We start from the raw sequence: 27,795 nt of genomic DNA, 5'->3' as shown, positions 1-27,795 counted from the left end.
TTAGTCAAAGGCGCGGCAATAGATGAAAAACCCTCCACAAACCAACGATAATAACCTGCTAAACCTAGGAAACTCCCCATCTCAGTCGCCAAAGTGGGACGATGCCAATTCTGAACTGTCTCGATCTTTTTGGGATTAACTTTAATACCCTCGCCTGATACAATATGCCCAAAAAATGCTACAGAATTTAGCCAAAACTCACATTTGGATAACTTAGCATATAGCTTTTGTTCTCGTAAGGTCTGAAGCACCACTCTCATATGCTGCTCGTGCTCCTCCTTACTGCGCGAGTAGATCAAAATGTCATCAATGAAGACAATGACAAAGAAATCAATATATGGCCCGAACACCTTGTTCATCAAGTCCATAAACGCCGTAGGGGTGTTAGTCAAACCGAATAACATCACCAGAAACTCATAATGACCATATCTAGTCCGAAATGCAGTCTTCGGAACATCTGAATCTCGAATATTCAACTGATGGTACCCCGATCTCAAGTCGATCTTAGAGAACACTCTAGCACCCTGCAACTGATCAAACAGATCATCAATACGCGACAACGAGTACTTGTTCTTAATAGTAACTTTGTTCAATTGGCGATAATCGAGACACATCCGCATAGTCCCATCGTTCTTCTTCACAAATAACATCGGTGCACCCCAAGGCGATACACTCGATCTGACGAATCCTTTGGCTAGCAACTCCTCAAGTTGTTCTTTCAACTCCTTCAATTCTTTTGGAGCCATGCTATACGGTGGGATAGATATAGGTTTGGTATTTGGAGCCAAGTCAATACAGAAATCAATATTACGATATGGTGGCATGCCTGGAAGATCTAAAGGAAATACATCGGAGAACTCTCGGACTTCAGGCACTGAATCAATCGCCGGAGTCTCTGCGGTAGTATCCCGAACATAGGCTAGATAAGCCAAACAACCCTTCTCGACCATGTGTCGAGGCTTCAGAAAAGAAATAACCTGATTAGATGCACTAACAGACGAACCCTTCCATTCAAATCTAGGTAACGCTGGAATCGCCAAGGTAACAGTCTTGGCATGGCAATCTAGGATGACATGATATGGAGATAACCAGTACAGGCCCAGTATGATCTCAAAGTCGGTCATCTCAAGCAGCAGAAGATCTGCTCTAGTTTCATAACCTTAGAATATGACAATGCAGGACTGGTAGATCTGGTCTACCATAACAGAATCGCCCACAGGAGTGGACACATAAATATGAGTACCCAAAGACCCACGAGAAACACCCAGGAAATGAGCAAATAGAAATGACATATAGGAATATGTAGACCCTGGATCAAATAATACAGAGGCATCTCTGCCGCAGACAAAAATAATACATGTGATCACGGCATCTGAGGCCTCTGCATCTGGTCTGGTCGGAAAAGCATAGAACCAAGCTGGAGCGCCAACTGGCTGGCCTCTACCTAGCTGGCCTCCATCTCTAGGACGACCTCTACCCACCTACCCTCCACCTCTGGGCGGCCGGACGGCTGGTGGAGCAATTGATGCGGTAATCATGGGCTACTGACCCTGTTGCACTGGTGTACCCCGAAGCCTGGGGAGAATCTCCGCATATGGCTGAAATCCCTGCACTCGAAACAATCTCTCAGTGTGATGGGCTGCTGACCCGAAGTCTGGCCCTGGTGACCTGAAAACCCACTGCAAAAACCCTAAATAGCCGGTGGGCGGTAAGAACTCTCTGCATAGCACTGCAATAAGGTCGCATTGGAGCAACCCGAGGAGGCAGTGGTGCTGGATATGGGGGCCTGCTGGACTGCCCTCTCACAAACTGACCTCTATCCCTAGACGGGACACCTCTGAACTCTCCAGAATATCTAAACTGCTTATCTCTCATAACTTGATCTCAGCTACGCTGACGTACACCCTCAATCCTCCGGGCTATCTCCACGACCAACTCATAAGAAGTCCCCATCTCAACCTCTCGGGCCATAATGGCCTGAATGCCAGTATGCAAACCCGCAGCAAACCTCTGTACTATCTCTGCATCAGTAGGGAGTATCATAAGTGCATGGTGAGACAACTCAGAGAACCTCGCCTCATAATCGATCACTGACATCTAACCATGCTGGAGCTGCTCAAACTAAAACCGTAACTCTTCCTTCTAGGAGGGTGGAATATACCTATCCAGGAAAATACGGGTGAACCTGTCCCAAGTCATGGGAGGAGAATCTGCTGGTCTGCCAAGAAGATAGGACTTCCACCACCTACGGGCCTTGCCCTCCAGCTGAAAAGTAGAAAAGTCTACCCCATGAGACTCCAATATTATCATGTTGTGCAGTTTGTCCCTGCATCAATCAATGAAGTCTCGGGGATCCTTATGTCGCTACCTCCAAAGACAGGAGGATGTAGCCTAGTCCATCTGTCTAATAGCTTCTGCGGCTCGGCGGCTACAGCTGGTCTGGGATCAGGTGTAGCTGCTGCCATTTGTTGGGCTCCACCCACGGGTAGTGCACCCTGGGTCTAATATACAGCAGTTGCCTGCCCATGAGCCTGTGCGGTAGGGGTCTGTGCTCCCCCTCCCGCCTGAGACGTGGCTGGGTTTGCTGGAAATAAACCGGCATGAGTCATAGTTTCCATGAACCGCATCATACGGCCCATAACCTCCTGAAATCCTGGTGCGGAGGTGAAATCCAACGGAGCTGGCTCTGTTGTGGGCACCTCGCCCTGCTCTTCAATGATAGGATCCTTTACTATAGCCACAGGTGGCATAATTGGAACAACTCCGGTACGTCCTCGTCCCCTATCATGGGCTGGAGCCCTCCTTCGGCCTCTACCTCGGCCTCTAACAACTGGGGGAGTAGCTCTTTCCTGGTCTGAAACCTCATTAGAGCGCGTTTTCACCATCTGTGAGAGAATAAGAGAAAGATACTTAGTACTACATCAATTGCACAATAGAAGATGAAGTAAGGTAGTTTCCTAACACCCTATAGCCTCTCGAAGATAAGTGCAGACGTCTCCATACTGATCTGTAAGACTCTATTAGGCATTCTCATAACTTGTGAGACCTACGTGAACCTAGTGCTCTAATACCATGTTGTCACGACCCAATTTCACCTATAGGTCGTGATGGCGCCCAACGTCACAGTTAGGTCAGCCAACTAGTGAATTAAACATAAAATTATTCTTTCAATAATTTTTTCGAGTAATTAAGCTCTTCTTACTTGCAAAATTTAAGAAAAATAAAAAGGTTCTGGTTAAATTAAAAGTAAAAAAAATAATTAAATCAACAAATTCTACTAGAGTGTGTGCCAAGACCTGGTGTCACAAGTATATGAGCCCCTAGTAGATTATACAAAAGAAATCCAAAATATTGTCTGAACACAAATAGATAGGAAACAAATACAAAGGGAGACATTGGGTGTTGCGGAACGGCCAGGAGAAGCAGATCACCACTAAGTCTCGGGATAACGTGGGTACATGCCGATAGAACCACCTACTGCACCCGTCTCAGATCTTGCACAAAAAGTAGCATGAGTACATAAACAATGTGTACCCATTAAATATCAAGCCTAATCTCGAAGAAGTAGTGATGAAAGGTCGACCTTGACACTCAATATGGGTCAATAATATTAAAGTAGAAATATTTAAATAAACATGATTTATGTGAACAACAATAATTTCCTTAACAAGCAGAAATAATTAATTCTTTCAATTTCAATAATTTCAAATTTATCAATTAGCTTCACAAGCTGCAATAAAATGCCAAGGTATCGTGTAATTATTATTTTTAGGCACGATTTTTGTCGAGGTCGTTCGGCCTGGTCCAGAGTGTCGTGTACACTGCTAAGGGACGTGCGACACGATCTGTAGATGCATCTATACTACCTAGGCGTTCGGCCCGCTCCACAAGAAAGGAGGACATTTTCTTATGAACCTCTGAAAATGAGAAGATATTATAAGGTTAACACATAAGGATGAACAATTTCTATTAACAGTCAAGTAATTTGCACAAAAATTCAAGTATGTGAAATTTCAGTCTTTTACTATTTTTCTCTAACAATTTCAAATATAATTCCAGTACTTTAATTAATAAAGGATGCAATTATTACAAATAATTCATGATTTGAGTCCTAAACTACCCGGACATAGCATAATTAGTAGCTACGCACGGACTCGCGTCACCTTGTGCGTACGTACCTCCTACAATTAGCAATAATTATTAATTTAAATCACCTATGGGGTAAATTCCCTCTTACAAGGTTAGACAAGAGACTTACCTTGTCTCAAAGTCCACTTCCGATCACAACGTCATGTTTAAGCCTCAATTTGATGCCAAAAAATTCGAAACTATCCAAATATTATATAAATAATAAATACATGCTCAATAATTCAAAATTAGACTATTAAATTAATTACCCGACCCGAAATGGTAAAATTTCAAAAATTCATCCCGGGACCACGTACCCGGATTCTGGAAATTTTTGGAGGAAAACATTACCCATAATCTCAAGAACTCAAATATATAATTTCCATCCAATTCCATAATAATTTTCGTGGTTAAAATCTCATTTTTATCAAAACCTAAGTTTTTCATCTAAACCCTTGATTTTCACGATTTACAGGTTATAATCTACCCATAATCTATGTATTTAACTCAAAGTCGGTAGAATTAACTTACCTTCATGTTGCTAGTTGAAATCCCTTCTCAAAAATCTCCAAAATCGCCCAAGAATGGAGGAAATATGGGCTAAAATGGCTGAGCCTCGTTCGCTTTAAAACATTCTGCCCAATAATATTTTTGCACCTGAGGAAGGCTAGACGCACCTGGGGCTCCGCACCTGCAAAAAAATCCTCGCAGGTGCGAGTTTCCCACACTTGGCCAAGCTCTGCATCTGCGGCCTAAGGATAGCTCCTACGCGTCCGCTTCTGAGGCTATTCGTCCTCACCTGCGGCCCTAGCCGCTTCTGCTCCCTCTTGCATCGCACCTGCGCGCTCGCATGTGCACCAAAAATCTCGCATATGCGATCCCTAGGCGTCTTTGGCTAGTCCGCTTCTGCGAGCTCGCACCTGCGGCTGGCCAAGCGCAGGTGCGATTACAGTAGAATTTGGAAGCTTCAGCTACTGCTCCAAATTTCAAAATTGGTCTGAGCCTCGTCCGGTTAACACCCGAGGCCCCCGGGGCCCCGCCCGAACATATCAACAAGTTTGAAATCATAAAACGGACTCTCTCAAACCCTCGAAACGTGTAAAATAACATCAAAACTAAGAATCCTACCTCAAACCAAATTGATTCAACTTAGAATTTTCAAATTCTTCAAACTTACTCCGAATGTGCCGAAATATACTTATATTACTCGGAATGACACCAAAATTTGCGTGCAAGTCTTAAATCACCATACAGAGCTATTCCTAGGCTCAGAATTCCAAACCGACCTCAATTACTCCAAAACTTACTCCAAACCAAATTTAAAGAATCTTAAATCTTTAAATAGTTAATTTTCACTATTAAGCGTCAAAACGCTCTTGGGTTGTCCAAAACCCGATTCAAACATACGCCCAAGTCCAAAATCATCATACAAACCTATTGGAACCGTCAAATCTCGATTCTGGGGTAGAAATAAATATTGACCGAAGTCAAACTTGGCCTTTTAAAGCCAAACTAAGGAACCAAGTGTTCTGATTTCAACCCGAACCCTTCCAAATCCTGAACTAACCATCCTCGTAAGTCATAAATTAGTAAAAGCACATACGAGGAGTTTTATTTAGGGGAACGGGGTTCTAAAAGGCAAAACGATCGGTTGAGTCCTTACAGACATCCCTCACGAAAGCTATATAAGCATTACACCCTTCTCAACCATACACTGAGCCCTTAGAAATGAGATAACCCTGATAGGAACATAATCTAAAGCACCTCTCCACTCTATCCGTGATAATTGAGAATAGCATGATAGGCCGACAACCAGTCCATGCCCAAAATAATATCAAAATCTACTATACTGAGCAATAATAGATCGACTATGGTCTCAAAACCACCAAGAACAACTAACCGCGACCGATACACACGGTCAACAATAATAGAATCTCCCACAGGTGTGGACACATAGATAGGAGAACTCAAAGAATCACGGGATACACCCAAATATGGAGCAAAATAAGACGATACATAGGAATAAGTGAAGCCTGGATCAAATAAGACTGATGCATATCTATGACAGACTGGAACAATACCTGTGATGACTGAGTCAGATGCAACTGCCTCCGTCCTAGAAGGAAGAACATAATATCTGGCATGGCCTCCCCCTCTAGGGCGACCTCTACCTGCTCGACCTCCACCTCTAGCTAGTTGTGCAGGTGGAGTGGCAACTGGTGCGACGACCATAGACTGAGAAGCCTGAGGACCCAGTGGAATACACGGAGCCTGAGTAGTCAGTGGAGGTGTACCCCTCCTAAGTCTGGGGCAATCCCTCACCATATGACGAGTGTCACCACACTCAAAACAAGCTCTCAGAGGACGTGGCTGTTGTGGCTGGCTCGGGCCTGATCGGTTGGACTGACTGCTGATAGCACCCGGTGTAGGAGGTACACTAGACAATGATGGTGTATAATAAGGAGCCTAAGGCCTAGGAGTGGCCGGAATACTGCTGGAGGCTAGAAGTGCTAAATGAACAGGGCGACTCGCATAGCCCCTACCATGACGAGCTGCAATTGGGGCACGAGTACCATTATATGTGCCAGAATCTCGAGGCCTCTTGTCCTCGATCTCCTCTCTATCTCAAGTCCACATACCCTCCAATATCCTAGCGATCCCCACTACCTGCTGGTATGCGATGTCCATATCCAACTCTCAGGCCATGCTAAATCTGATACCGGGGTTGAGCCCCTTGATAAATCGACGGACTCGCTCTCTAACTGTAGCAACCAAGGTTGGTGTATGCCTAAACAAATCACTAAACCGGATCACATACTCCGACACGGTCATAGAACCCTGGCGCAACTGCTCAAACTCTGCGCGTCATGCATCTCTGAGACTTTGGGAACAAACTCCCTCAAGAACATATCCGAGAACTGAGTCCAAGTGAGTGAAGCTGCCTCGACCGGACTACCCAACTCATATGCTCGCCAACACTGATAAGTCGCTCCCTTAAGCTGGAACATAGTGAAAGCAACCCCACTAGACTCCACAATACCCATAGTATAGAGGATACAATGGCACTCCTCAAGAAAACCCTAGGCATCTTCTGAAGTAAAGATGCTGAAAGTATGAGGGTGGTACTTCTTGTACCTCTCGAGCCTGAGCTGCTCCCCCTCAGAAATTACTGCCCTAAACTCGGGCTGAACTGGGGAGACCGGCTGGCTGGCTGCACTGGTATAACCTCTGGGGCATGGTCAACTTGGGCCCGTGGTTCTGGAGTACGGGCAGCGGGAGTCTGTGCTCCTCCCCCGGCCTGAGATGTGGTAGGAGTAAGTGGAATCACCCCTGCCTGAGCTAGAGTGCCAAACATGCTCAAAAACTGGGCAAGAGTCTCCTAAAGTGCAGGAGTAGTAACAGGCGTCTCAGGTGCCTGCTCTCCAACTGGAGCTACTAGTGGCTCCTCTACAGCAGCTCGTGCAGGTACTCTGGTTGCACCACGTGATCGTCCTCGGCCTCTACCCCGACCCCAGCCTCTCGCGGCTTTAGCAGGGGCGCGGGTGCTTGGTCATCTGATCCAGCTGTACATGTCCTCACCATCTGTGAGAGAATAGAAAGACAAAAATTTAGAATTCCGAAGTCAACAACTTCGCACGATAAGGAATCAAAGAAGTGAAGATTTTTCCTAACAGTTCTATAGCCTCCCGAAGATAAGTACAGACGTCTCTGTACCGATCCGCGAGACTCTACTAAACCTGCTTATGACTCATAACACCTATGAACCTAGAGCTCTGATACCAACTTGTCACGATGCCAATTTCCCTCCGTAGGATATCGTGACGACACCTAGTCTCTAAGACTAGATAAGCCTAACAACATGCGAAAATATTAAATAAAAGCTTAGAATTTCAAAACTCCAATAAAATCTGTAAACTCAATACATTCACCTCCCAAAACCTGGTGAGATATAAGTCACAATCTCTAAGTACAGTGATGAACAATCCTATACATCACTATCTATAAAAAATAAAATAAAATAAGGAAGAAGAAGATATAAGGGGACTCCGAGGCCTGTGGACGTGGGCAAGTGTACCTTGAAGTCTCCAAAAACAAGCTCAGCACGCTAGTACCGGGACTGATAAGATGTACCTGGATCCGCACAAAATATGTGCAGAAGCATAGTATGAGTACACCACAATAGTGCCTAGTAAGTGCCACGCCTAACCTCGGTAGAGTAGTGATGAGGTCAGGTTAAGGCCCTACTGGAGATAATAAGAAAATAAGACATAAGACATAATGATATAATGATAATGACAAAGGAAGTGAAACAATAAAGAATCTACGGAAAGTTAACAACACGGAATCAAAGCAGTTAATACAACACGAAAGGAAAACAAGGATTTTACATGTTAAGGAAACAACAACCAAAGCAAATACAACAACTAGAGAAAGATCAACATGGGCCCCTACCGAGGTACCGCCTCGTAGTCCCAAATCATAAAAGTAACTCACAGTCTTTCCTTATATCACTGTGGGGCCTTTACATTTAGTTTTGAAAATCATTTTTCCAAAATAGCACCTCGCGTTTTATCCCACCTTATCACATTGCATGGCTTCTAGTAGTTTCCCTACTAGCCACGCGTATCAAGCCCACCTTATCTCACCACATGCGTTTCAACACCCAGACCCTATACCACCGCATGCGTATCAATAGTAACAACGACACTGCAGAAACCTCGAACAAATAGTAACAACAACAAGATAGAAATATCATGCAACCAACCAAACAATCATCTCAACAATAACACGAATGCCAAAAACATAACAACTCAATACAATGATATTTCACAACTTACACTTTGCCTCAATAGAAACCACAACCTTTGCAACTCAACACCAGACTCAACAACAAGATATTTCAAGGATAGCGAATTTCAAATAAAGAATCCCACAGTTAAGTAATGAATACGGAATTAAGAAAGCAAGTAATTCAACTAAAACATGTAGTACAAGTTGCAAACAAGAGATAAGACAAGTAGACATGTAAAATTAGACTAAACATGGTGGTTATAACATGCTAAAGTAACTCAATTAACGCATGAAAAAGAAACTACGTAGCTAAAACCAAAATCTCAATATTTAGCTCATGTACGCACTCGTCACCTTGCGTACACGGCCTCCACATATCACAATTGGCACAACAATACCAAATCCTAAGGGGAATTTCCCCCACCCCCCCCCTCCACACAAAATTAGACAAGTCACTTACCTCAAACCACGCCAAATCAATCAATTAGAAGGCCTTTCCCTCAATTTTCCGAACCGAACGACTCGAATCTAGCCAAAATAATTTCATACTATAAATATAACTATAGGAAACTAATTTAAATAATGAAATTATGATCTTAGCAAAGAATTGAAAAATCGCCCCAAAAAGTTGACTCGAGCCCGCGTTTCGGAACCTGACCAAAATTATAAAATCCGAACACCCATTCGATATCGAGTCCAACCATAAAAGAATTATTCAAATCCGACCTCATTTCCCCTTTCAAAACCCAAAAGTTTAGCCTAAGGAGTTTCTACCATTTCCCCCAAATTTTAACTCCAAAACACTAATTAAAAGATGTAATTAACAGTAGATTGATGGGAATTAATCAAAAACGAGTCAACAATAATTACCCCAACAATTCCTCTAAAAATCCCTAAAACTTTTGCCACAAACCGAGCTCTGAAAATCCCAAAATGAAAATGAAGCAAAACCCTTGAAAAATCCCCTTTTCTGCCCAGTTACGCTGCACCTGCGACCACATTGCCGCATCTGCGGCTCTGCACCTGCGAAAAAACCATCGCAGGTGCGTACTTCACTTGAGTCCAGAGAATCCGCTTCTGCGGAAAAGGGCACGCACCCGCGCATGCGCACCTGCGGCTCACGCGTCGCACCTGCGCTTATGGACGCAACCGCGAACTTCTCCATCGTAGAAGCGAAGCCGCTTCTGCGAAACCTTTTCTGCACCTGCGAGCCAGACTTGGGTTGCCTTCTCCGCTTCTGCGCTCCCCCACATGCACACGCGAGTCCGCACATGCGGTCATTTCCTCCGCAGGTGCGATGACACTAGAAGCTGGAAGTTTTAAGAAATTGTACAAGTCCAAAAATGATCCGGCATCGATCCGAATCACACTCGGGCCCCCCGGGACCCCGTCCGAATGTACCAACAAGTTCCAAAATACATAATGGACCTACTTGAGGCCACAAATCACATCAAACAACACAAATTTTATTAATCGCAACCCAAATTCAAGCCTATGAACTGTGAACTTTCAAATTCCGAAACCAACACCGATTCATACCAAAACAACTCCGATTGACACTAAATTTTGCACACTAGTCATAATTAACATCACATACCTATTCTAACTTCCGGAATCGGGATCCGACCCCGATATCAAAAGTCCACTCCCGGTCAAACTTTCCAAAATCTTTCAACTTTTCAATTTTTGCTAATTATGCCGAAATGAACTACAGATCTCCAAACCAATATCCGGACACGCTCCTAAGACCAAAATTCCCCCAAGGATCTATTGGAGCCGTCAAAACTCCATTCTAGAGTCATCTTCACACAAATCAAACTATGGTCAACTCCTACGACTTAAACTTCTAACTTAGGGACTATGTGTCCCATATCACTCCGAAACTCTCCCGAACCTGACACCAAGCACCCCGATAAGTCACGTAAGCACAATATAATATAGAGGGAGCATAAATTAGGGGATCAAGGCTAAAATACTCAAAATAACTGATCGTGCCGTTACAAAATCTGGCGCCTTAGACCACTCGGCCAAACTAGGATTTGAACGCAGATTAGATTTTGGATTTAATTTTAAATTTTTTTGAATTTCGGATTGGATATTGGATTTGATAATTCAGATTTTGTGATATCCGAAAATCCAAAATTTTTATACTTTATATTTAGTCCATTATCCATATGCCAATAGTAATAAGTTCAATACCCTACCCATTAGATATTATCTCATACATTCAATATTAATTACTAAGTTACTGTCAGAATACTTTCTATTTGGACATGATTTTACTATTGTTGCTTCTTATCAGCCGTATTAATATCTCTGTTGTATTTTTTTTTAATAATAATTTCATTACTTGAATACTTTGTTTGGATGATTGCGACAAGAATGAGGAACTTTTCAGGTAATTTAATATGAGTACTTCATTTGGATATTTATTTTTGTAAAAAGTAGAAACATTTTAACTTATACGCTCAAAATCGAAAATCCATAATATCCAAACCAACTAATCCGAAACCGAACTTAAAAAATTTGATTCAATCTGAACTTATTTGGATTGTCATTTCTTCAATCCGAAAACTAAAAATTCAAACCGAAATTCTCATATCCAATCCGAACTGCCCGAACGCCCACCCCTAAAACCAACAAACCAAACCACAAGTCGATTTTTTCTTCGGTTTGACTTGATTCGGCGGTTCGGTTTGGCTTGTACAAACTTACTTGGGATGTGCTTAAGGGATCGTTTGGTAGGAGGTATTAGAAAAAATAATGCAAACAATAGCTATTTGCATTACTAATATCTTGTTTGGTATATTTTTTCAATTTGTGTATAATTAATGCTTGTATTAGTTGTACATCATACTTGTATTATCCTATGTATAAGTAATGCATAGAAAACCATGACATTAGTAATACCAAAGCTATTAATGCATGTATTAGTATGGTTAAAGACAAAATTGTCCTTAAAGTCTCTTAAGCTAGAGAATATGGAGTGCATTTTTGTAAACAACTATTTCTTTAATACACCACACCAAAATAATAAATAATATCTGCATAACTGATGCATGCATTACTAATACAACTTATTCCGCACTATTCTTGTACACCCTACCAAACGACCCTTAATAGTCACCCTACCAAACGACCCTTCATAGTCACATTGTTAGCAAATTGGAAAAAGAAATAATTTTAGAACGTACGTTCATTTTGACAGCTGTGGGATTTGAACCCACGCCCTTTCGGACCAGAGCCTAAATCTGGCGCCTTAGACCACTCGGCCAAACTGTCCTCACGGGTAAAGTCACTTTGGACTTTCTACTTAGCGATCAGAGAAAACTCGAACGGTACTAAATTACTCCTCTCTCTAAATCTCTCTCTCTCTCTCTCTCTTTTTCTTCTGCTCCTTTTCTGTGTTTTCACTTAAAACTTTACAACGGGAGAGCTAAAAGGCAAAATCCGACAGTACGTTGCAGCAAAGGTTTCACTGGAAGTCACACCCCGAACCCGCACTTAGGCTTTTCCTCTATTTCCCATTTTCAGTATTCCAGTAAGTTCCGCCGGCGGCCATGACTCCGGTTTCATCAAAGCTTTACACAGGTCTCTCTCTCCCTCTCTAAGTAGCTGTATTTTTGCAATAAGTATATGCTAATGGACTAAAATAAAACTACACATAAATTGATTGTCTTAAATTAATCTTCTTTCTGAATAATTTCAGATGATGTAAGCCTATTGATGGTTCTGATCGATACAAATCCGTATTTTTGGAGCTCCATGAAGAATACTGCCTTCACATTCTCTAAATTCCTATCTCATGTAAAACCCCCCAAACCCAAAAAATTTGTCTTTTTAAATAAATAGTCCTTGTAGTTTCTATTCATTGAAGTTTGATGCTGGAATTTTTGGGAAAAAATGCAGGTTCTTGCTTTCTTGAATTCAATACTTCTGCTGAATCAGATGAACCAAGTGGTTGTGATTGCAACTGGTTACAATTCATGTGACTATGTGTTTGATTCGTCTAGTTCCTCAATGCAAAGGGCTGAATGCTTGTTGGAGAAACTGGAGGAGTTTGTGGATAAAGATGAATCCTTGAGTCAAGAAGACTCTGTTGATGGAGTTGGATTTTCACTTCTTTCTGGTTCCCTTTCCATGGCTCTCTGCTGTATCCTCAATCACTTCATGTTGGTTTGGCTTTTTTTATCCTCATTGAATTGCAAGTTTAGTGCTTTTTTATCTTTTATGGTGCATAGCTATAAATTCATGTTTGTTTAGAGGAAGTGTGCTTCTCTTAACCTGCGTGAATGGTTAGATATTCAACGGGTATTTCGTACAGGGCCTCTTCATCCACAGCCTCGGGTAAGTTCCTCAATTCAGAAGATACTGAAAATGGGTTCTTGGGTATTTAAATTGGTAGAATTTGATATGAAAATTTCTACTAGTGTTCTGTGGATTTTGTTGCCCACTTCCACTTGTAGATTCTATTGCTATATGATATTTTACTGGCTGATCATTTGGGGATAGTAAAGTTTAGCATAAAATGTTGTTACTCCAAACACATTATCCACGGAAATTTCTCAGTGACTTCTTTGGCTTTTTTCTGTTTCATGTTACTTCTGAAAGAGTGTTTCTTAGCCCAGAGGTGCATAACCAACTTAATTTGGGTGGGTGGGTGGGTGTGGCAAGGTAATATTTTAATTCGTTTGATGTTTTATGTACCTTGATAAAAACATCAGTTTAAATTTTGAAGTGTCCTGTTCTACTTGTACTACAATTTTTTCCAAACAGCATAATGAAACTACCATTCCCAGTGAAATGCCTAATATTAACTGCCTTTTCCTCTGTCCCATTTCATGGGCAATTTTATTTACGTAATATTACCAGCTATTGCGACAAAATTGATACTGCATGTACTACTAGTTTAATTTGATCTTTTAGTGCCTTTTAGAAGTAAGGTTATTGTTGGGAACAATGTTGTCAAAGGCGCGCTTAAGCCCTAAAGCGAGGATTAAAACATGATGAGCGCTTCGCCTCGCTTACCGGGCGCTTCGGTGTTGTCATCAACGCTCTAAGACATATTTTTTCTTGCCAATGAACGTAATCCTGAAGAGGCAGACCTAAACAATTGATATTTCACTTTATTGTAAACAAAATTCAAAATTTTTATCCATATATTTGTTATTCATGCTTATAATTATTAGTCTTGGATTACACATACATATTTATATTTTTTCTCCATTTGCGCTTTTCTTCATTAAAGCCCACGCTTTGTTTTCGCTTTGCGCTTAAAGCCGCGAAGTACCTTAGAGTTTTTTTGCGCTTTTCGCCTTTGATAACACTTTTGGGAAAATACGAATCTTTTCTTGTATTGTGCTTCAAAATTTAATTCCTTTTCTGTTATGTTGGATATCAAAGTTGCCAAAAGTTTGTGCTTGAAATGATGGCAGATATTGTGTCTGCATGGATCGCCAGATGGGCCCGGACAGTATGTTTGATCTGAGCAGCCTACAATCTTTTCATCATTAGGATCTCCGCTGAAACTTTTTTTTCTTGGGCAGATATGTCGCAGTCATGAATGCAATTTTCTCAGCTCAACGTTCAATGGTATGTAGAGGTTTAGTAATTCTTTTCTTCAATTTTGTAGCCGTTTCATTTCCTTCTAGATTAATTCGAAAATAACAACACTGTCTTCATAAAGGTAATCTCTATAAACTAGGGAATGGGACTCAGATTGTTATATTGTGGTTCTACTCTAAGAAATGCATTTTATTGCAGGTACCGATTGATTCATGTGTAATAGGATCCCAGCATTCTGCCTTTCTTCAGCAGGTATCATTTCTCTACCTGCAATATTTGGTCCTAAATCTTTTCTTTCCCAGTACTAGTTCCTTTTTGGCTCACTGATGTAATGGTGCATATCTGTGGACAGGCCTCTTACATCACTGGTGGTGTATATTTGAAACCCCAAGTATCAGATGGACTGTTTCAATATGTCTCGGTAAGTGTTGTTGAATTTGTAAAGACTAAGTTATCTCTAGCTTACCAGTTTAACTCCTCAGTAGCTTATATCCAGCATCAAACATTTAGGGGTCGTTTGGTTTGAATACGGCTTATGCCGGGATAAGTTATGCTGGGATTAGTTATGCTGGTATTGTTTTTTATCCACTGTTTGGTATGTTGTATTAAAAAATGACAATTGCATAATTTCTAAGAAGAAGGTATAAGTTATCCCGGTACTAATTTTAATCCCGGGATAACTTATACCAGGTTTGCTAACCAAACAAAGTATTAAGGTGGTATTAAATTTTTATACCAGCACTATACCTTCTTATACCTCATACCAAACAACCCCTTAAAGTTTTCCCTACTCTGCAGTGGCTTCCTTTAAGCATGAATCCGATCTGATTTGGAAGCTTGTTGAACTGATTTGATTTGCTTATTATATGTAATGCTTTTACCAAGGAGCCTATGCTATAAAGACCTGCCAAGAGTTTTTTCCATTGCATATCTGTTTTCTATCTTTTCATATGTAGTCTTCTCTGTTGTAGTTGGATATACAGTGACCAACCAAGTGGTAGGGATTAATAATAATGTCATTGAAAAGATATGACTGAATAAATCCCAATGTTCAATGACGTTGGGGGATTTTTTTGGGTGGGGGGTGGGGGAGGGAACATGTATAGGGAACTATAAGCCTCGGGGATGACTTTTGTGACTGCGTCAAATTAAAAGTTGGTAATGGCATGAAAGTGAAGATGTGGATAGACAAATGGATAAATGATACCACTTTAATGGAGATATTCCCAGATCTTTTATTCAATCAGCACAAAAATAACTGTACTGTGGCAGATTGCTACACCAATGGGGAATGGAACTTACTTTTGAGGAGGAACTTATATGATTGGGAAATTGAGCATGCTAATCCAGAAGCTGGAACTGGTCTCCTTTAATGATCAGGCAGAGGACACTCTATGGGGGAAGTATCAGAAGGATTAGTAAATTCACAGTGAAGGCTCGTTACAAAATTTCTTAAAAGAATATAAGAGGAACCAATGAATGTTGGCCATGGAGATCCATCTGGAAAACCATTGCACCCCCCACAGATGCATGTTTTGTTTGGATTGCTGCTCATGAAGCCTGCCTAGCGAATCAGTGAATCACCTACTGCTTCATTGCTCAATTACCAGACAGATATAGGAAATATTCTTTGCCAGATATAGGATGCATTAAGCTTGCTTTAAGTAGCTAGTATGGACAGATCTCTCGTGCTGACAGCACACATTACTGGAAGCTATTCCCATTTGCATTGTTGGAATGTTTGACTAGAAAGGAATAACAGATGCTTTAACAATGGGAAGGAAAACATATCACTTGTAAAATGTAGGTGCTTGACATGTCTTTACTTGTGAAGTAGGAGGAATATTGTAACCCATATTGACTCACTGTTAGACATGTTGCACTCCTTCAGTCTACAAAAGGAAGCTCTCTCCTAACCCTCAGGGTTGGCCTGGTGGCAATTGACTTGAGCCTTGGGGTTTGCTCCCTTTCAAGGTCTCAAGTTCGAAACCCACTGGGTGCAAACAAATTCTGAGGGCCATCGGACTGGGTAAAACTTGAATTAACCGTGGTGCACTTGCGAGAAACTCCTTGCCGAAGGCCTGTGCACCCCCGGAATTAGTCGGGGCTCAAAGAGACTCGGACACCCGGTGCAAAATCAAAAAAAGGAAGCTCTCTCCTTTCTCTGATGTACTCTTTTATGTACCTTCTTGGTACTTTTTAATAAAATCTTTTCCTTTCCTGACCAAAAATAAAAACAAAGAATTAAATTAATTAGTTTTAGTAGTTCATTAACTTTAATTAATTGAAATATATACTTATATAAGTCTAATATACATTTATTGGTCGTATCTATGGGTGTTTAACGGGCGGGCTGGGGCGGGCTGGACCAAAAAAAAAAAAATCAGCCCGTCCGTTTAATGTTGCGGGCTGTACTTTTTCGGATTTTTTTTGTCCGTCCGGGTTCAGGCTTAGTGGGTTGTTAGCGGGCTGTGGATTGTTTTTTTTTTTTTAAAAGTAAATTTTGTTTTTCTTATTCAATGTTATTGATACTTAAGTGTTTGTAAACTTTTAAGGTTTAGAATTAAACTTTGAAGTTTAAAATTTGAAATTTGAAATTTGAATTTTATAATGTTAAAATTAAAATTTGAAAGTAAGTGGCTACAAAAAATTATTTAATTAGACCTATATGTAAGGATCAAGCTCCGAAAACTTTCATTTGATATTTTTATTGAATAATATATAATACTTCAAATTAAGTTGCAAGTTCTTTCTGATTTTGTTATTTTTGAACTTGCAAATTAAAAGTTTACAACAATTATAAAAAAACAAATAGTACATCACATGCTTTGCATCATTTTTGGAAGTTCATCCATGTCAACATGAGGTTCTTGGTTTCCGACATTGGTTGAATTAGAACCATAAACCATTATATCTCCAATTTCTTGGTCCTCCGCTTCATCTACCTCGTCACGCCCTTGATTTCGTCGTTCTAATTTTATCCAATCTCTGAAGCACACTAGAATTTCCAAAGCGTTGCTACCCAATGAATGACGGGTATCTCCTAGTTGCTGCCTTGCTTGGCTAAATGCGCTCTCTGATGCGACTGTTGAAATCGGCACATTTAGCACGTCTCGAGCCATGGCCGAAAGAACAGGAAATTGATTTGAGTTGCTCCTCCACCAACCCAATGGTAGAAATTCCTTTGTGCGGGGCTCTGCTGACTTTTGCAAGTAGAATTGAAGTTCATCAATATTCCTGCTACTGGTTTGTTGATGCTCCTCTATTGTAGACCAAATCAAATAATCTTCAACACCATCATTATCATCCAAAGCACTGGTCCCAGATGTTGAAATTGAACTTGAAGGAATATTTGCATCTACAGCAGAAGAAGCATCAACAATGTTAGCATAATAATTATATAATGTTTCTAAATGTTTGTGTAGATAAGAAATACAAGTGTCAATATCAGGAGTTTCAGTTGGTCCATTAAAAAAAAACAAATTAAAAAAAAATGTTAATAAATGGGCTGAACCGGGCTGTAGCCCGTTAACAACCCGTTAACGGGTTAACGGGCTGAACCGGATTGTAGTCCATTAACAACCCGTTAATGGGTTAACGGGCTTAGCGGGTTCCGGTGCACCGGTATCAAAAAACTGTTCGTTTGAAACTCGCTCCCTGCCCAACCCGTCCCAGCCCGCCCCCCACGCTACAGTACCGGGCTGAACCGGGCTGTAAGCGGGTCAGCCCGGCCCGATTAACAGGTATAGTCGTATCCCAACACTCGTATTCGGCACAAGGATCCATACCCCTAGATCTAAATTTTTTGTGATGAAGAATCCGTCCTCTAGATTGATACCTGTATCAGCTACACGCATCCGAGTCTGAGCAATACAGGTGAAATGTTCATGCTATGACTTTTTAAGTGCGTAGGAGCTGATAAAATCATGAATGAAGATGTAATTGTTGTATAATCTTATGTTCAAAATTTTGTTCACTTAGCATGAATTACAATGGTTCATTGCTTTGACGAGCGCAAAACACAACACGAAGTTGATGCTCGCTAGCCAAAGATAGTATAGTAAAATTATCGTCTCCACAGGGATTGGATTCAAACAATGCTCTAGTAGTTTCTGGTTTAACTACTATTCAGGATGATCAAAACTTGATTTGGAATGATTACGAACTACGATTAACTACTAAAGTAAAGCAATTGACAATTGACTGCATCAAAGTAGAGATTAGCGGAATTGATTTCTTATCAATGTGAGAAATAAGGGCCATGACAGGATAGATGCAAGACTAAGTTGCGCGGACTCTTCGTTTTTGGTGCCGCACCCGTCTCGACACGGAACGAGAGCGGGATACGTCCCGCATTCGTTCAACTAACTTCGGATACTTTGACCTGAGTCCATTGACAAAATTGGAGAGAAATTGAGATTTTGATTTCTCAAAATTAAAAATAAAACAGATTTAAGACATGGGAAATGACATACCTTCAATATTGTAGTACTTTTGTCTCATATTTGCTGCTTTGTGTTTCAGAAAACCAAGAATTCAACGGGTCATTTTTTAAGTTCGGACTTCCGGTAGACAGTAGCGGCGATATAGATAGAGAGTTGGTGGAAGGCCTTGAATGACTTTCTTTTTCTCTTAATAGCTCTATTTTTTTTTATAATTTTCAATTTTTTTAGCCGAATCCCCGCACCCGTATCCATACCTAGATCCGCACCCCTGAATCTTAAAATTTAGATTCTGCCGAATCCGACACTCGGATCCGTGCTTGTATCGGATGCCCGCACCCGAGTCCGAGCAACTTATATGCAAGATAGCTATTTGGGATCCAATTCTAGTTCAATTCACTCTAATGTTCTAATGATTCTCACAATTTCACTTGATGATTAGTTCAAACGTGTAGTCAAGACTCCTCTCTCGATTAAATCTTAACTCTACGAGGTGAACTAATATAAGCACTGTGAAAATATGCAAGCATGCGTTAATGGTTTAGTCTTCAGGAGAACGTCTCTCGAATATTCTCCTAACTTGATTCAATCAACAATTCAACAAGCTCTTTCGATTACTTAAGTGAATCACTGAATTAAACCAAACAAAATAATGCAAGATAATCATCACAATATTCCTCTTTCGATTAAATAAACTGGTGAATGAAATTGCAAACAATTCAAAGCTTCATAAACGAATTCAAGCAAAGAACTAGAGTTAAAATCCACAAATAACAATCAAAACACCATATCCGTCAAACCCTAAGGGAAACTACTCCATAATCACGGAGGAAGTCATCACAAATATAATTAAAGAGTAAGAAAACATCAATCTTACGTTATAATTCAAACTCCCGTATTGAATTGATGGAAAGATGATGAAATTTTGTGTCTTGTAGCCTCCAATGCTCTCCAAAAGCTTCCCAGGTCAAAAGTCCCTTCAAAAGCGTCTTTTTGGTGTATTTATACCATGTAGGAGTGGGCCCGGACGAAACTACTCTTTCCAAGCCAAAACAATGAGAAAATTGTTCAGGCGCGCCGCCCCATGCGCCGCGGGAGTAGTTTTTTTATAGAGTCGTTTTCTTCACTTTTTGACATCCAGACTTGGCTCCCGATCCCCGAACTCGATCCCGGTTTAATTCCTTAGGCTTTTACTCAGACTTCAGACTTCAAAGTTCCAACTTGTTTGATTTAACTCCCGTTTATCTTTTTAACTCGGAATCACTTCCTGCAAGACATAAAATACATAATAAGTACAATTCACTATCATTTAAGCTCAAACACAAGTAAAATGCAGTATTTAGAGTGCAAACTATGACTAAAACACGGGTTTCTAGTCTACCATCAACCCTCCACACTTAAACCATTGCTCGTCCTCGAGCAATCAAGCTGCACTTCACATAAAGACGACCTTCTTATCAGACACTTATCTAACGCATCATGCCAAAAATATTTAAAGCAGACTAAACACCCTATCATAACATCTTAGCCTCAAGACTCGACTCACACGCACCACGTATGTTATTGGCCGATTCCTTTGCAATGGTGTTATTAGTAAAAGTTATTTCAACTTCTTTGTGCACTGAAGTGTTGTTGGGGTTAACACGATTTAATCAACCATTATTAATATATTAGCTCTTATTTGGTTCATATAAGTCCTTTCACTTTTTCACATAATTATTAAAAGAAGTTAATTGGATATGTTTTGTACGTAGCTTGTTAACGACAAATTATTTTACTAATTTTACTTTGCTTGCCATTTTGACTGAACATAATATGGTTAGGTAGAGAGAGTAAAAAAAGTTTAATAATATATATATATTTATATATAGGTTTTGTACTTTCTACCGTGATCAACATTCTTGTTTGAGATATACAATAAATTAAGATAATTTAACATCTTGTGCTGATAGTAACTATTTTTTTTAGTTAGTACATTAAAATATTTTAATTAATTAAAAATTGAAGTATTATCAATTGTGTGACCGAGTAATCCAAGTAAAATATTAGGAGAAAAGAAAGTATAGAATACAAATTTACATTGGATGCAATATAAAATTTATAGTGAAAGAATAATAATTTTCAAATGAAAGTATGTTTGCCAAACAAATACAAAACTTTGAGAGTTTGTTTCAAACAAACAAAAAATTTTGCAAACAAATGATTAACTTAAGCCAAATAGTATGTCTATTACCAAGTAAAACCGTCCCATATGCAAGGATACTAACTAAAAGAGCTAAGTTTTTGTAAAAAAATAATGCCAAACATCTCAGAACAAAATAAAATATTGAGAAGTCACTTTTTTTTCATTAGCGTTTGGATAGGAACGGTATCAAGTTTTAAAACTGTAATTCTTTAAATGATCTAGTTTCATAAGAGATAATATATCTTCTGTGTAACAACATTTTAAAACTAATACACCTAGGAACAAAGTGATATTCTGAAATTTTGCATCAAAGGAATCTCATTTGAATGAAACTTTCTTTATCGTATTCATTTTTGCATTTAAATTTTAATTTGCCTAGAAAAAAACTGAAACTATTAGCACTTTAAAGAAACCCTCCTCCATTTATTAGGATATTTAAAACATCCCTTAAATCATACAATAGAAAATTTGAAGGGATGGTTCAGTTGTAACATTGAAAGTGAATACATGCATGCTTGGATGACAAGAAATTTTTCAACTGCGCCAAAATAAGAATAAGTAGCACAATTTTCACTTCCTTTCCGTTCACTTCCATCAGATATATTTCTGATACTGTAAATATATATAAAGTTTCATCAAATTTAATTTAACAAACAAGCACACATCTCTCATTCCCAGCAATGAACATTATAGGGTGAATTAATGATTTTATCGAACAAGTCATGTTGGATATCTTCATTTCAATTCGTTTGTCTGCCATAAATTTATTGGAGTAAGATTTAGTATTTGGAATGGTTATAAATGAGATTGGGAAATTTGTATGAAGAGAAAACAATTGGCGTATATATTCTATTCTTTCGGAACGAAAGAATAATGGAGAACAATGGATTGAAGATTCCATCAATTTAACATTAAATATTTTATACATTATAACATATAGTTCAATTTTACTTCTTTGGTTATCTTAGAATGTTTTACGACCACAAAAATTTCTCGTATCATATTTTCATTCTTTCACAAGAACTTTAATTTATTCTGTATTCTACTTATTGCAATACGGAAATCATAAAATTCCTCTCTCAACAATATTATACCATTCATATTGCCAATTCTTTTATTGATCATAGTTTCAATTTAGAGGCAATAATGGGATAGTTGTACTATAAATTTATACTGCAACATCACTTTGAGAATAAACACTATTTTGCACCAACTTGAGATCATGATAGTAAACAATCGTTATATTTAAATATTGGTTAAGGGTTAATGTTCTTTGTGATTAGATATTTCATCCCACAATTTAAAAATGAACTTCACATGGTTTTATGCATGCAAGTATGCAACATATATATTTTTGCCATCTAAATACTATTTGGCAACGAAATAACAATTATAAACATATCAAAAATGTAAATTTAGCATACATTTCAAGATCATCATTATAAGTATGTCATTTATCCTAATATTTACAAAACATAAATTTCACAAAATCCACAAAAGGTAGAAATTTATAAGTAAATAATAAAGTAAAGTTAGGAAAACAGAACTTGTTTTTTATCGAGTCTCACCCAAGAGATTTGCATATTGTCAAAGATTGTTGCCTTTCGTTTTTGTTCCTTTTGTTCCTTTTGCATGCAAGGTATCAATGAATTTTTATCTTCTAAACGCGTTATGTAGACTCCTTTGTATGAGAAGAAGATCCACAAAGGAAACAATCACCAATTAACACACCTTTTGACAGAAATATAACCCACATGGAAAGAGTTTGCCACTATATAATTTTTGTCACACACAGGAAAAAATATAAGTTAAACAATCGGGTCTTCCCTCCCTTAACACATTATTAACTGATACTACTATGAAAAGTTACACCTCTTCAAATAAATTTAGTATTTTTATTTAATATTTTTTATAAGTAGAATATTTAAATTAATTAGAAGGGCAATTATGTAATTTAACTTTTCAGTTAAAGTCTTCCTACTTTTAATATAATATTGATAGATAGATATAGATATAGAAGATATAGAGATAGATAGATATAGATATAGATATAGAATATAGATAGATGGATATAGACTTGTTATGGAACAAGTAAAATTTGCTAGCCGATCATTTTACAAATACTTGTAACGGAAAAAGTAATCTGAAATTACGAACAGACAAGCGTTATAAATCTAAAACCTCAAGAAAGGTTTGTGTAAGATACGAAAGGACAATTTTTTTTTTCTGTTTCTAGGCCAATTTTTCTAATTCAAAATAACATAAGGTTTTACTTTACATGCTTTTATACACCAACTAGTGCAGCATGATTCAAAGAAGTGATATTACAGATTCTGTTTCTTGGCAAATTTTTGGAGTAAAATACTAAACAAATAGAAGATTGCGATAAAAAGTTAGGGTGTGATAAGAAATTAAGAATTAGGCTGCGAGTCTTATGAAAACCTTCATCTGACGATATGATACAGATTAGATTTAGTAGTATACTATATCCAAAAAGATATGGATATTCGACATTATTATTCTTATATACTCAACAATGCATTTCGCTAACCACATTTGGACACTTTATTTCTCTGCAATAGGACTGAAAAAAAAATTATACTGCTAAATCTATTAACTACTTCTGTACAACTTCTGATCCACTAGAAATTAAAAACTAATGCTCAATTTCTCAAAATTACGCAATGAATAAATAGTGGTAACTGATTTCAGGATCATGAGGAACTACGGTTGCAGAGGCTATAACCAGATATAAGAGAGCTGAAGGCAAAAGCAACGAAAGCCAGGAAGGACAGCGCGATTGATGCACTTGCCATTTCTGTGAACTTATCTTTTCCCCAATTTGATATCCAGTCGTCTACCCTCGTTGCAGCAGAAGAGGATGCTGACATAAGAAGATATGCCAATATCTGCACAGATACATGCAAGAAATAAAGACCATCTTCAGAGCATATAATACATAGAACAGCAGCAATACCAATAAAGCTAGCATTTGGTATGTAACAGGCACAATCAGAGCAAATTAAATTGATCCAGAAGTTTTCAACTGGCTACATAGAAACTATACACTTGGGAAGTACTTAGTACACTGCAACAAACGAGGACCCCTTATGGTCCATCATCAGATGTACCTGGTAGTTTTTGAGTGAAACTTCTTACTTAAAAACTTAAAAGTATGTCATATTACGACAGTGAACTGTTAGTCGGGATTATTAGTGTCCTACCACTTATTGGGCAAAGAGTGCTTTGATAATCTCCAATTTCACATATTTTCCTAGTTCATTGAATTCTTGCCCCAAATTTGGCTATAAGTTATTTAGCTCCGAATTCTTGCTCAAAAGTGATGGTCCCAAGATCTTTTGGGAGTTATGGATATCTATGTGCTATAATTGATGCTATTGGCTACCGGTTGTTGGGCTTGCCTCAGACAGACAGTGGTAAACTTACCTCTGATTCTATCCTAACCACTGTGAATCAAAAACTTTGAATGAGGCTGTCCAAAGCCTAGATGAGGCATTGGAAAGATTTTCTTCAACACTAAGAGCTGAATGAAGTAAATAAATAGCTCCTAAACAAGGCACTTGGAGTTCTTTTTCGCCCAAACTCCACAGAAACTTTTTTGGTAGCTTCTAAACTAAAATCTACACAAGCACTTAGAAGCTGGACCTGTAGAGCATGAAATATCACTGACTCTGCACCCTCCCCTGTTAGCAACATTTTAAGAGCAAAACCAATTATAGATTACCAACTTCATCTCAAACTAGAAACACATGTTTACAGAAGTACACCAGCTGAAATGGTATTACTTGCCTGATCCGTTAAGAAATCAAAATGATATCGCATATGGTGAGAGAGGAAGTGTTTCCCAGTTGCCAAACTGTATGCTAGATCAAATGCTTGAAATCCAGAATATGCAAATCCGATAACATTAACGGCTACGCAATACCTGTGGCAAAAATTATTTTTAACATTACATAAGGAAAGTAGTTCATAGGGAAATAGTAAACGTAGAAACCAGAGGCGGATCTAGGATTTTAATTCTATAGGTTCAATATTTAAAGTTTTTAGCATTAAACCCATTATATTTTAAAGTTATGGGTTCATATCTATTACTCCATCCGTTCCAATTTATGTGAACCTGTTTAACTGGGCACGGAGTTTAAGATAAAATGAAGACTTTTGGAATTTGTGGTCCTAAACAAGTCAAAAAGGGGCCCAAAGTATTTGTGTGGTTATAAAAGCTTCTTATTAAGGTTAGAATGGTAAGTTAAAGCTAAATTATTATCAAATTTAGAAAGGGGTCTTCTTTTTGGAACGGACCAAAAAGGAAATAGGTTCACATAAACTGGAACAAAGAAAGTATTTATTATAGTTTAGTGATTTTTACATATAAATTTATGCTCCGCGTCGAAAGTACTGGGTTCAGTCGAACCCGATAACTGTATGCTGCATCTGCCCCTGGTAGAAACAGGGGGAAAAAATGAAAGAAAGAAATCAACTGTGAATCCCTTGGATCAACCAAAATAGAATTCATTTGCTTCTGATGAAAGAAAACTTCAAAGCAACAGAAACTCGTATCTACAGCTAAAATCTATCAGCTGAGTTGCACACAAGCTAGTTCACATAATAAGAGAAAAAAAACTACTACTACTATCTTCCAATTACAACTAGACCAGATACAAGTTTCTATGTGTTAATTTCACAGATGGTCGCTCAACTTTTATTTTATTGCACCAAAATCATAAGACCATTTTTTGTGACAAAAATATCATTCAATTCTGCCAAAGTATCAAAAAAGTCACTAAAGTATTTTTTGTAATAAAAAAATCTCTCAACTTTGCTTAAATATCACAGAAAATCACTAAACAATTCTTTTGTAAACAAAAAGTAAATTGACTCTGTCTAAGTATCATATAAAATTTATCTTTTGTTTCATCCTAATGACTTTCTGTGATTATTAGGCAAACTTAAGTGACTTAGTCTAATGACTTCCGTAATACTTAGTGAAGTTTAGAGATATTTCCGTTAACTTTAGTGCAATAAAGTGAAAATTGAGTGACCATCTATAAAACAAACCCAACTTTATATTCAATACTATATTAGCCACCAAATCCACTTCAAAATGATATCTTTACAATTGAAACAAAAATAAAATAAATAAAGGGATAATAATAAACAGATATTAAGCAAGGAAAAGCAAATGCGAACCTGTACTCTTTGTAACGATCAAACGAATCACCAGTCCAGCCTTGAGTTTTATCAGCTGCCATAACCGAGAACGAAATCAAGCAAAAAATAACCTCACAAACCCTAAACCCTAAAGCCGCCCGGTTCAGCAAAACATCCCTCTGCGACCGTCCAATAATCGACGCCACAGCCGCCCTCGACCGCCGCTCGCCGCCAACCTCGCCAGCTTCCACGTCAGCACCCCCACCGCGAACCGGGCCCACCTTCGTCACCCCAGGCGCCGCATCCTCCCTAATCGCCCTACTAAAATACACAACCGGCGATCTCCGTTCTGACGGCGGCGTCGAGCCCAAATTTTCCGACGAGGGTTTATGCGGTGATCTGAGCGGGGAGAAGTACTTAACAATTGCCTTAGAGGGGGATTTAGGGGGGTGTGGTTCAGGGAAAGGGTCGTCGGAACGTATTGGTGAGTCGGACCGGAGAGGTGAGTGGAACGAGTCAATTTGACTCACTTGTGACTCGGTGTCCGACATTGATATGTGACTGTTGTGTTTTTGGAGATTCCGATGACTGAAATTTGAATTGTGTTCTGAGTTTGAATTTTTCATTATGGGTTTCATGAAAAAGATGTGAGCTTTATTGAGAGAGGAAAAAAGTATGATTGAATGAAGAGCAAACACAAAAAAGGAAGGAACTGTAAAAAATACTTTGGAAAAGAAAGGGGGCTGTCTCTGTCGAGTCTTTGAATAATAACTGGAGTGTAATGAGTTCCATACTTGTTATGGTGTTCTCTTCTTTAATCATGAATGAGATTGTGCCAGGTGGAACTTTTGGAATTTAGTGTGATGTGGCAAGTACAGATGATCTGGCTAAGGATTTTGTGCTCCGCTTTAGATTGTACGTGAATCTTTATGGAAAGTGATTCTTTACGTGGGAGCTCTTGAATGGTAATGCATGCTAAAATACGATGCTGTTTTCCTTATTGGAAATAAATTATTCGTACTTGAGCTCTTTATTAGTAATTTTATTTTATTTTTATACTCGTACTGTATGAGACCTTATATAAAGCTCGATTCGACTATTTCGTTTTGTAGTGGCGAACTCAATTTTGATAAACGTCTAATATATATGTTTAAAAACTAATTTTGACCCAAGTACACAATAAATTTTTTTATAAACACAATATAATATTTCCATAAAAAATTACTATATTTAACTAACCATCCTTCCACCTAAGCGGCTATGGCATAACTATTGAATACTTGCTATCTCACCTAAATGTTTCTTGTCCGTTGATGTTTACATCAAATTCAGTAATTTATCATAGCTAAGTCATTAAAAGTAAGGTAAAAATTTGTATCAGTTAATTACGAGTACTAAGTAATAAAAATGCATATAAAATACATACTCCATCCGTTCACTTTTACTTGGCATGTATACTAAAAATAGATTTTTATTTTTACTTGTCACTTTATGCATATCAAGAGAAGACAATTT

General features: G+C 38.7%; 2 protein-coding genes and 1 non-coding gene across 6 annotated transcripts; 1 reads left to right on the top strand and 2 right to left on the bottom strand.

The window, feature by feature from the left end:
• Positions 1-12,121: 12,121 nt before the first annotated feature.
• TRNAL-UAG (transfer RNA leucine (anticodon UAG)) lies at positions 12,122-12,201 on the bottom strand. The gene has a single exon. It is a non-coding gene; the product is annotated as a tRNA-Leu (tRNA).
• A 111-nt stretch (positions 12,202-12,312) lies between these two features.
• Positions 12,313-24,390, top strand: LOC107766914 (general transcription and DNA repair factor IIH subunit TFB4-like). Of its 4 annotated transcripts, none has more exons than XM_075244396.1 (9): positions 12,313-12,510; positions 12,629-12,726; positions 12,829-13,072; positions 13,220-13,266; positions 14,355-14,392; positions 14,466-14,511; positions 14,683-14,736; positions 14,837-14,905; positions 23,824-24,390. In XM_075244396.1, the coding sequence occupies exons 1-9, from the start codon at positions 12,480-12,482 to the stop codon at positions 23,854-23,856; spliced, it is 660 nt and encodes a 219-aa protein (XP_075100497.1). In that variant the 5' UTR covers positions 12,313-12,479; the 3' UTR covers positions 23,857-24,390. The 4 variants fall into 4 exon arrangements, with proteins under 4 accessions (XP_075100497.1, XP_016441297.1, XP_016441298.1 ...); XM_016585811.2 differs by lacking the exon at positions 23,824-24,390 and adding an exon at positions 15,757-15,941 and having other exon boundaries at positions 12,345-12,510; XM_016585812.2 differs by lacking the exon at positions 23,824-24,390 and adding an exon at positions 15,283-15,407 and having other exon boundaries at positions 12,345-12,510.
• Positions 23,618-27,020, bottom strand: LOC107801411 (CASP-like protein 4A3). Its single transcript, XM_016624739.2, has 3 exons — positions 26,320-27,020; positions 24,922-25,057; positions 23,618-24,020 (listed from the first exon to the last, which is right to left on the bottom strand). The coding sequence occupies exons 1-3, from the start codon at positions 26,916-26,918 to the stop codon at positions 23,826-23,828; spliced, it is 930 nt and encodes a 309-aa protein (XP_016480225.1). The 5' UTR covers positions 26,919-27,020; the 3' UTR covers positions 23,618-23,825.
• Between the last annotated feature and the right edge of the window lie 775 nt (positions 27,021-27,795).

Source organism: Nicotiana tabacum, chromosome 22 (genome assembly GCF_000715075.1).
Source record: "Nicotiana tabacum cultivar K326 chromosome 22, ASM71507v2, whole genome shotgun sequence".
NCBI lineage: Eukaryota > Viridiplantae > Streptophyta > Magnoliopsida > Solanales > Solanaceae > Nicotiana > Nicotiana tabacum.
This window is presented reverse-complemented; position numbering and strand designations above follow the sequence as displayed.

Bases quoted from the DNA above. Each gene is read 5' to 3' on its own strand.
- LOC107766914 (XM_016585810.2), top strand. From the start codon at position 12,480: ATGACTCCGGTTTCATCAAAGCTTTACACAG. The intron at 12,727-12,828 runs GTAAAACCCCCC...GAAAAAATGCAG, and splicing joins TCTCTAAATTCCTATCTCAT to GTTCTTGCTTTCTTGAATTC. The intron at 14,737-14,836 runs GTATCATTTCTC...ATCTGTGGACAG, and splicing joins ATTCTGCCTTTCTTCAGCAG to GCCTCTTACATCACTGGTGG.
- LOC107801411 (XM_016624739.2), bottom strand. From the start codon at position 26,918: ATGAAACCCATAATGAAAAATTCAAACTCAGAACACAATTCAAATTTC. The intron at 25,058-26,319 runs GTTCGCATTTGC...TTTTTGCCACAG, and splicing joins GATCGTTACAAAGAGTACAG to GTATTGCGTAGCCGTTAATG. The intron at 24,021-24,921 runs GCAAGTAATACC...GTATCTGTGCAG, and splicing joins TTGATTTCTTAACGGATCAG to ATATTGGCATATCTTCTTAT.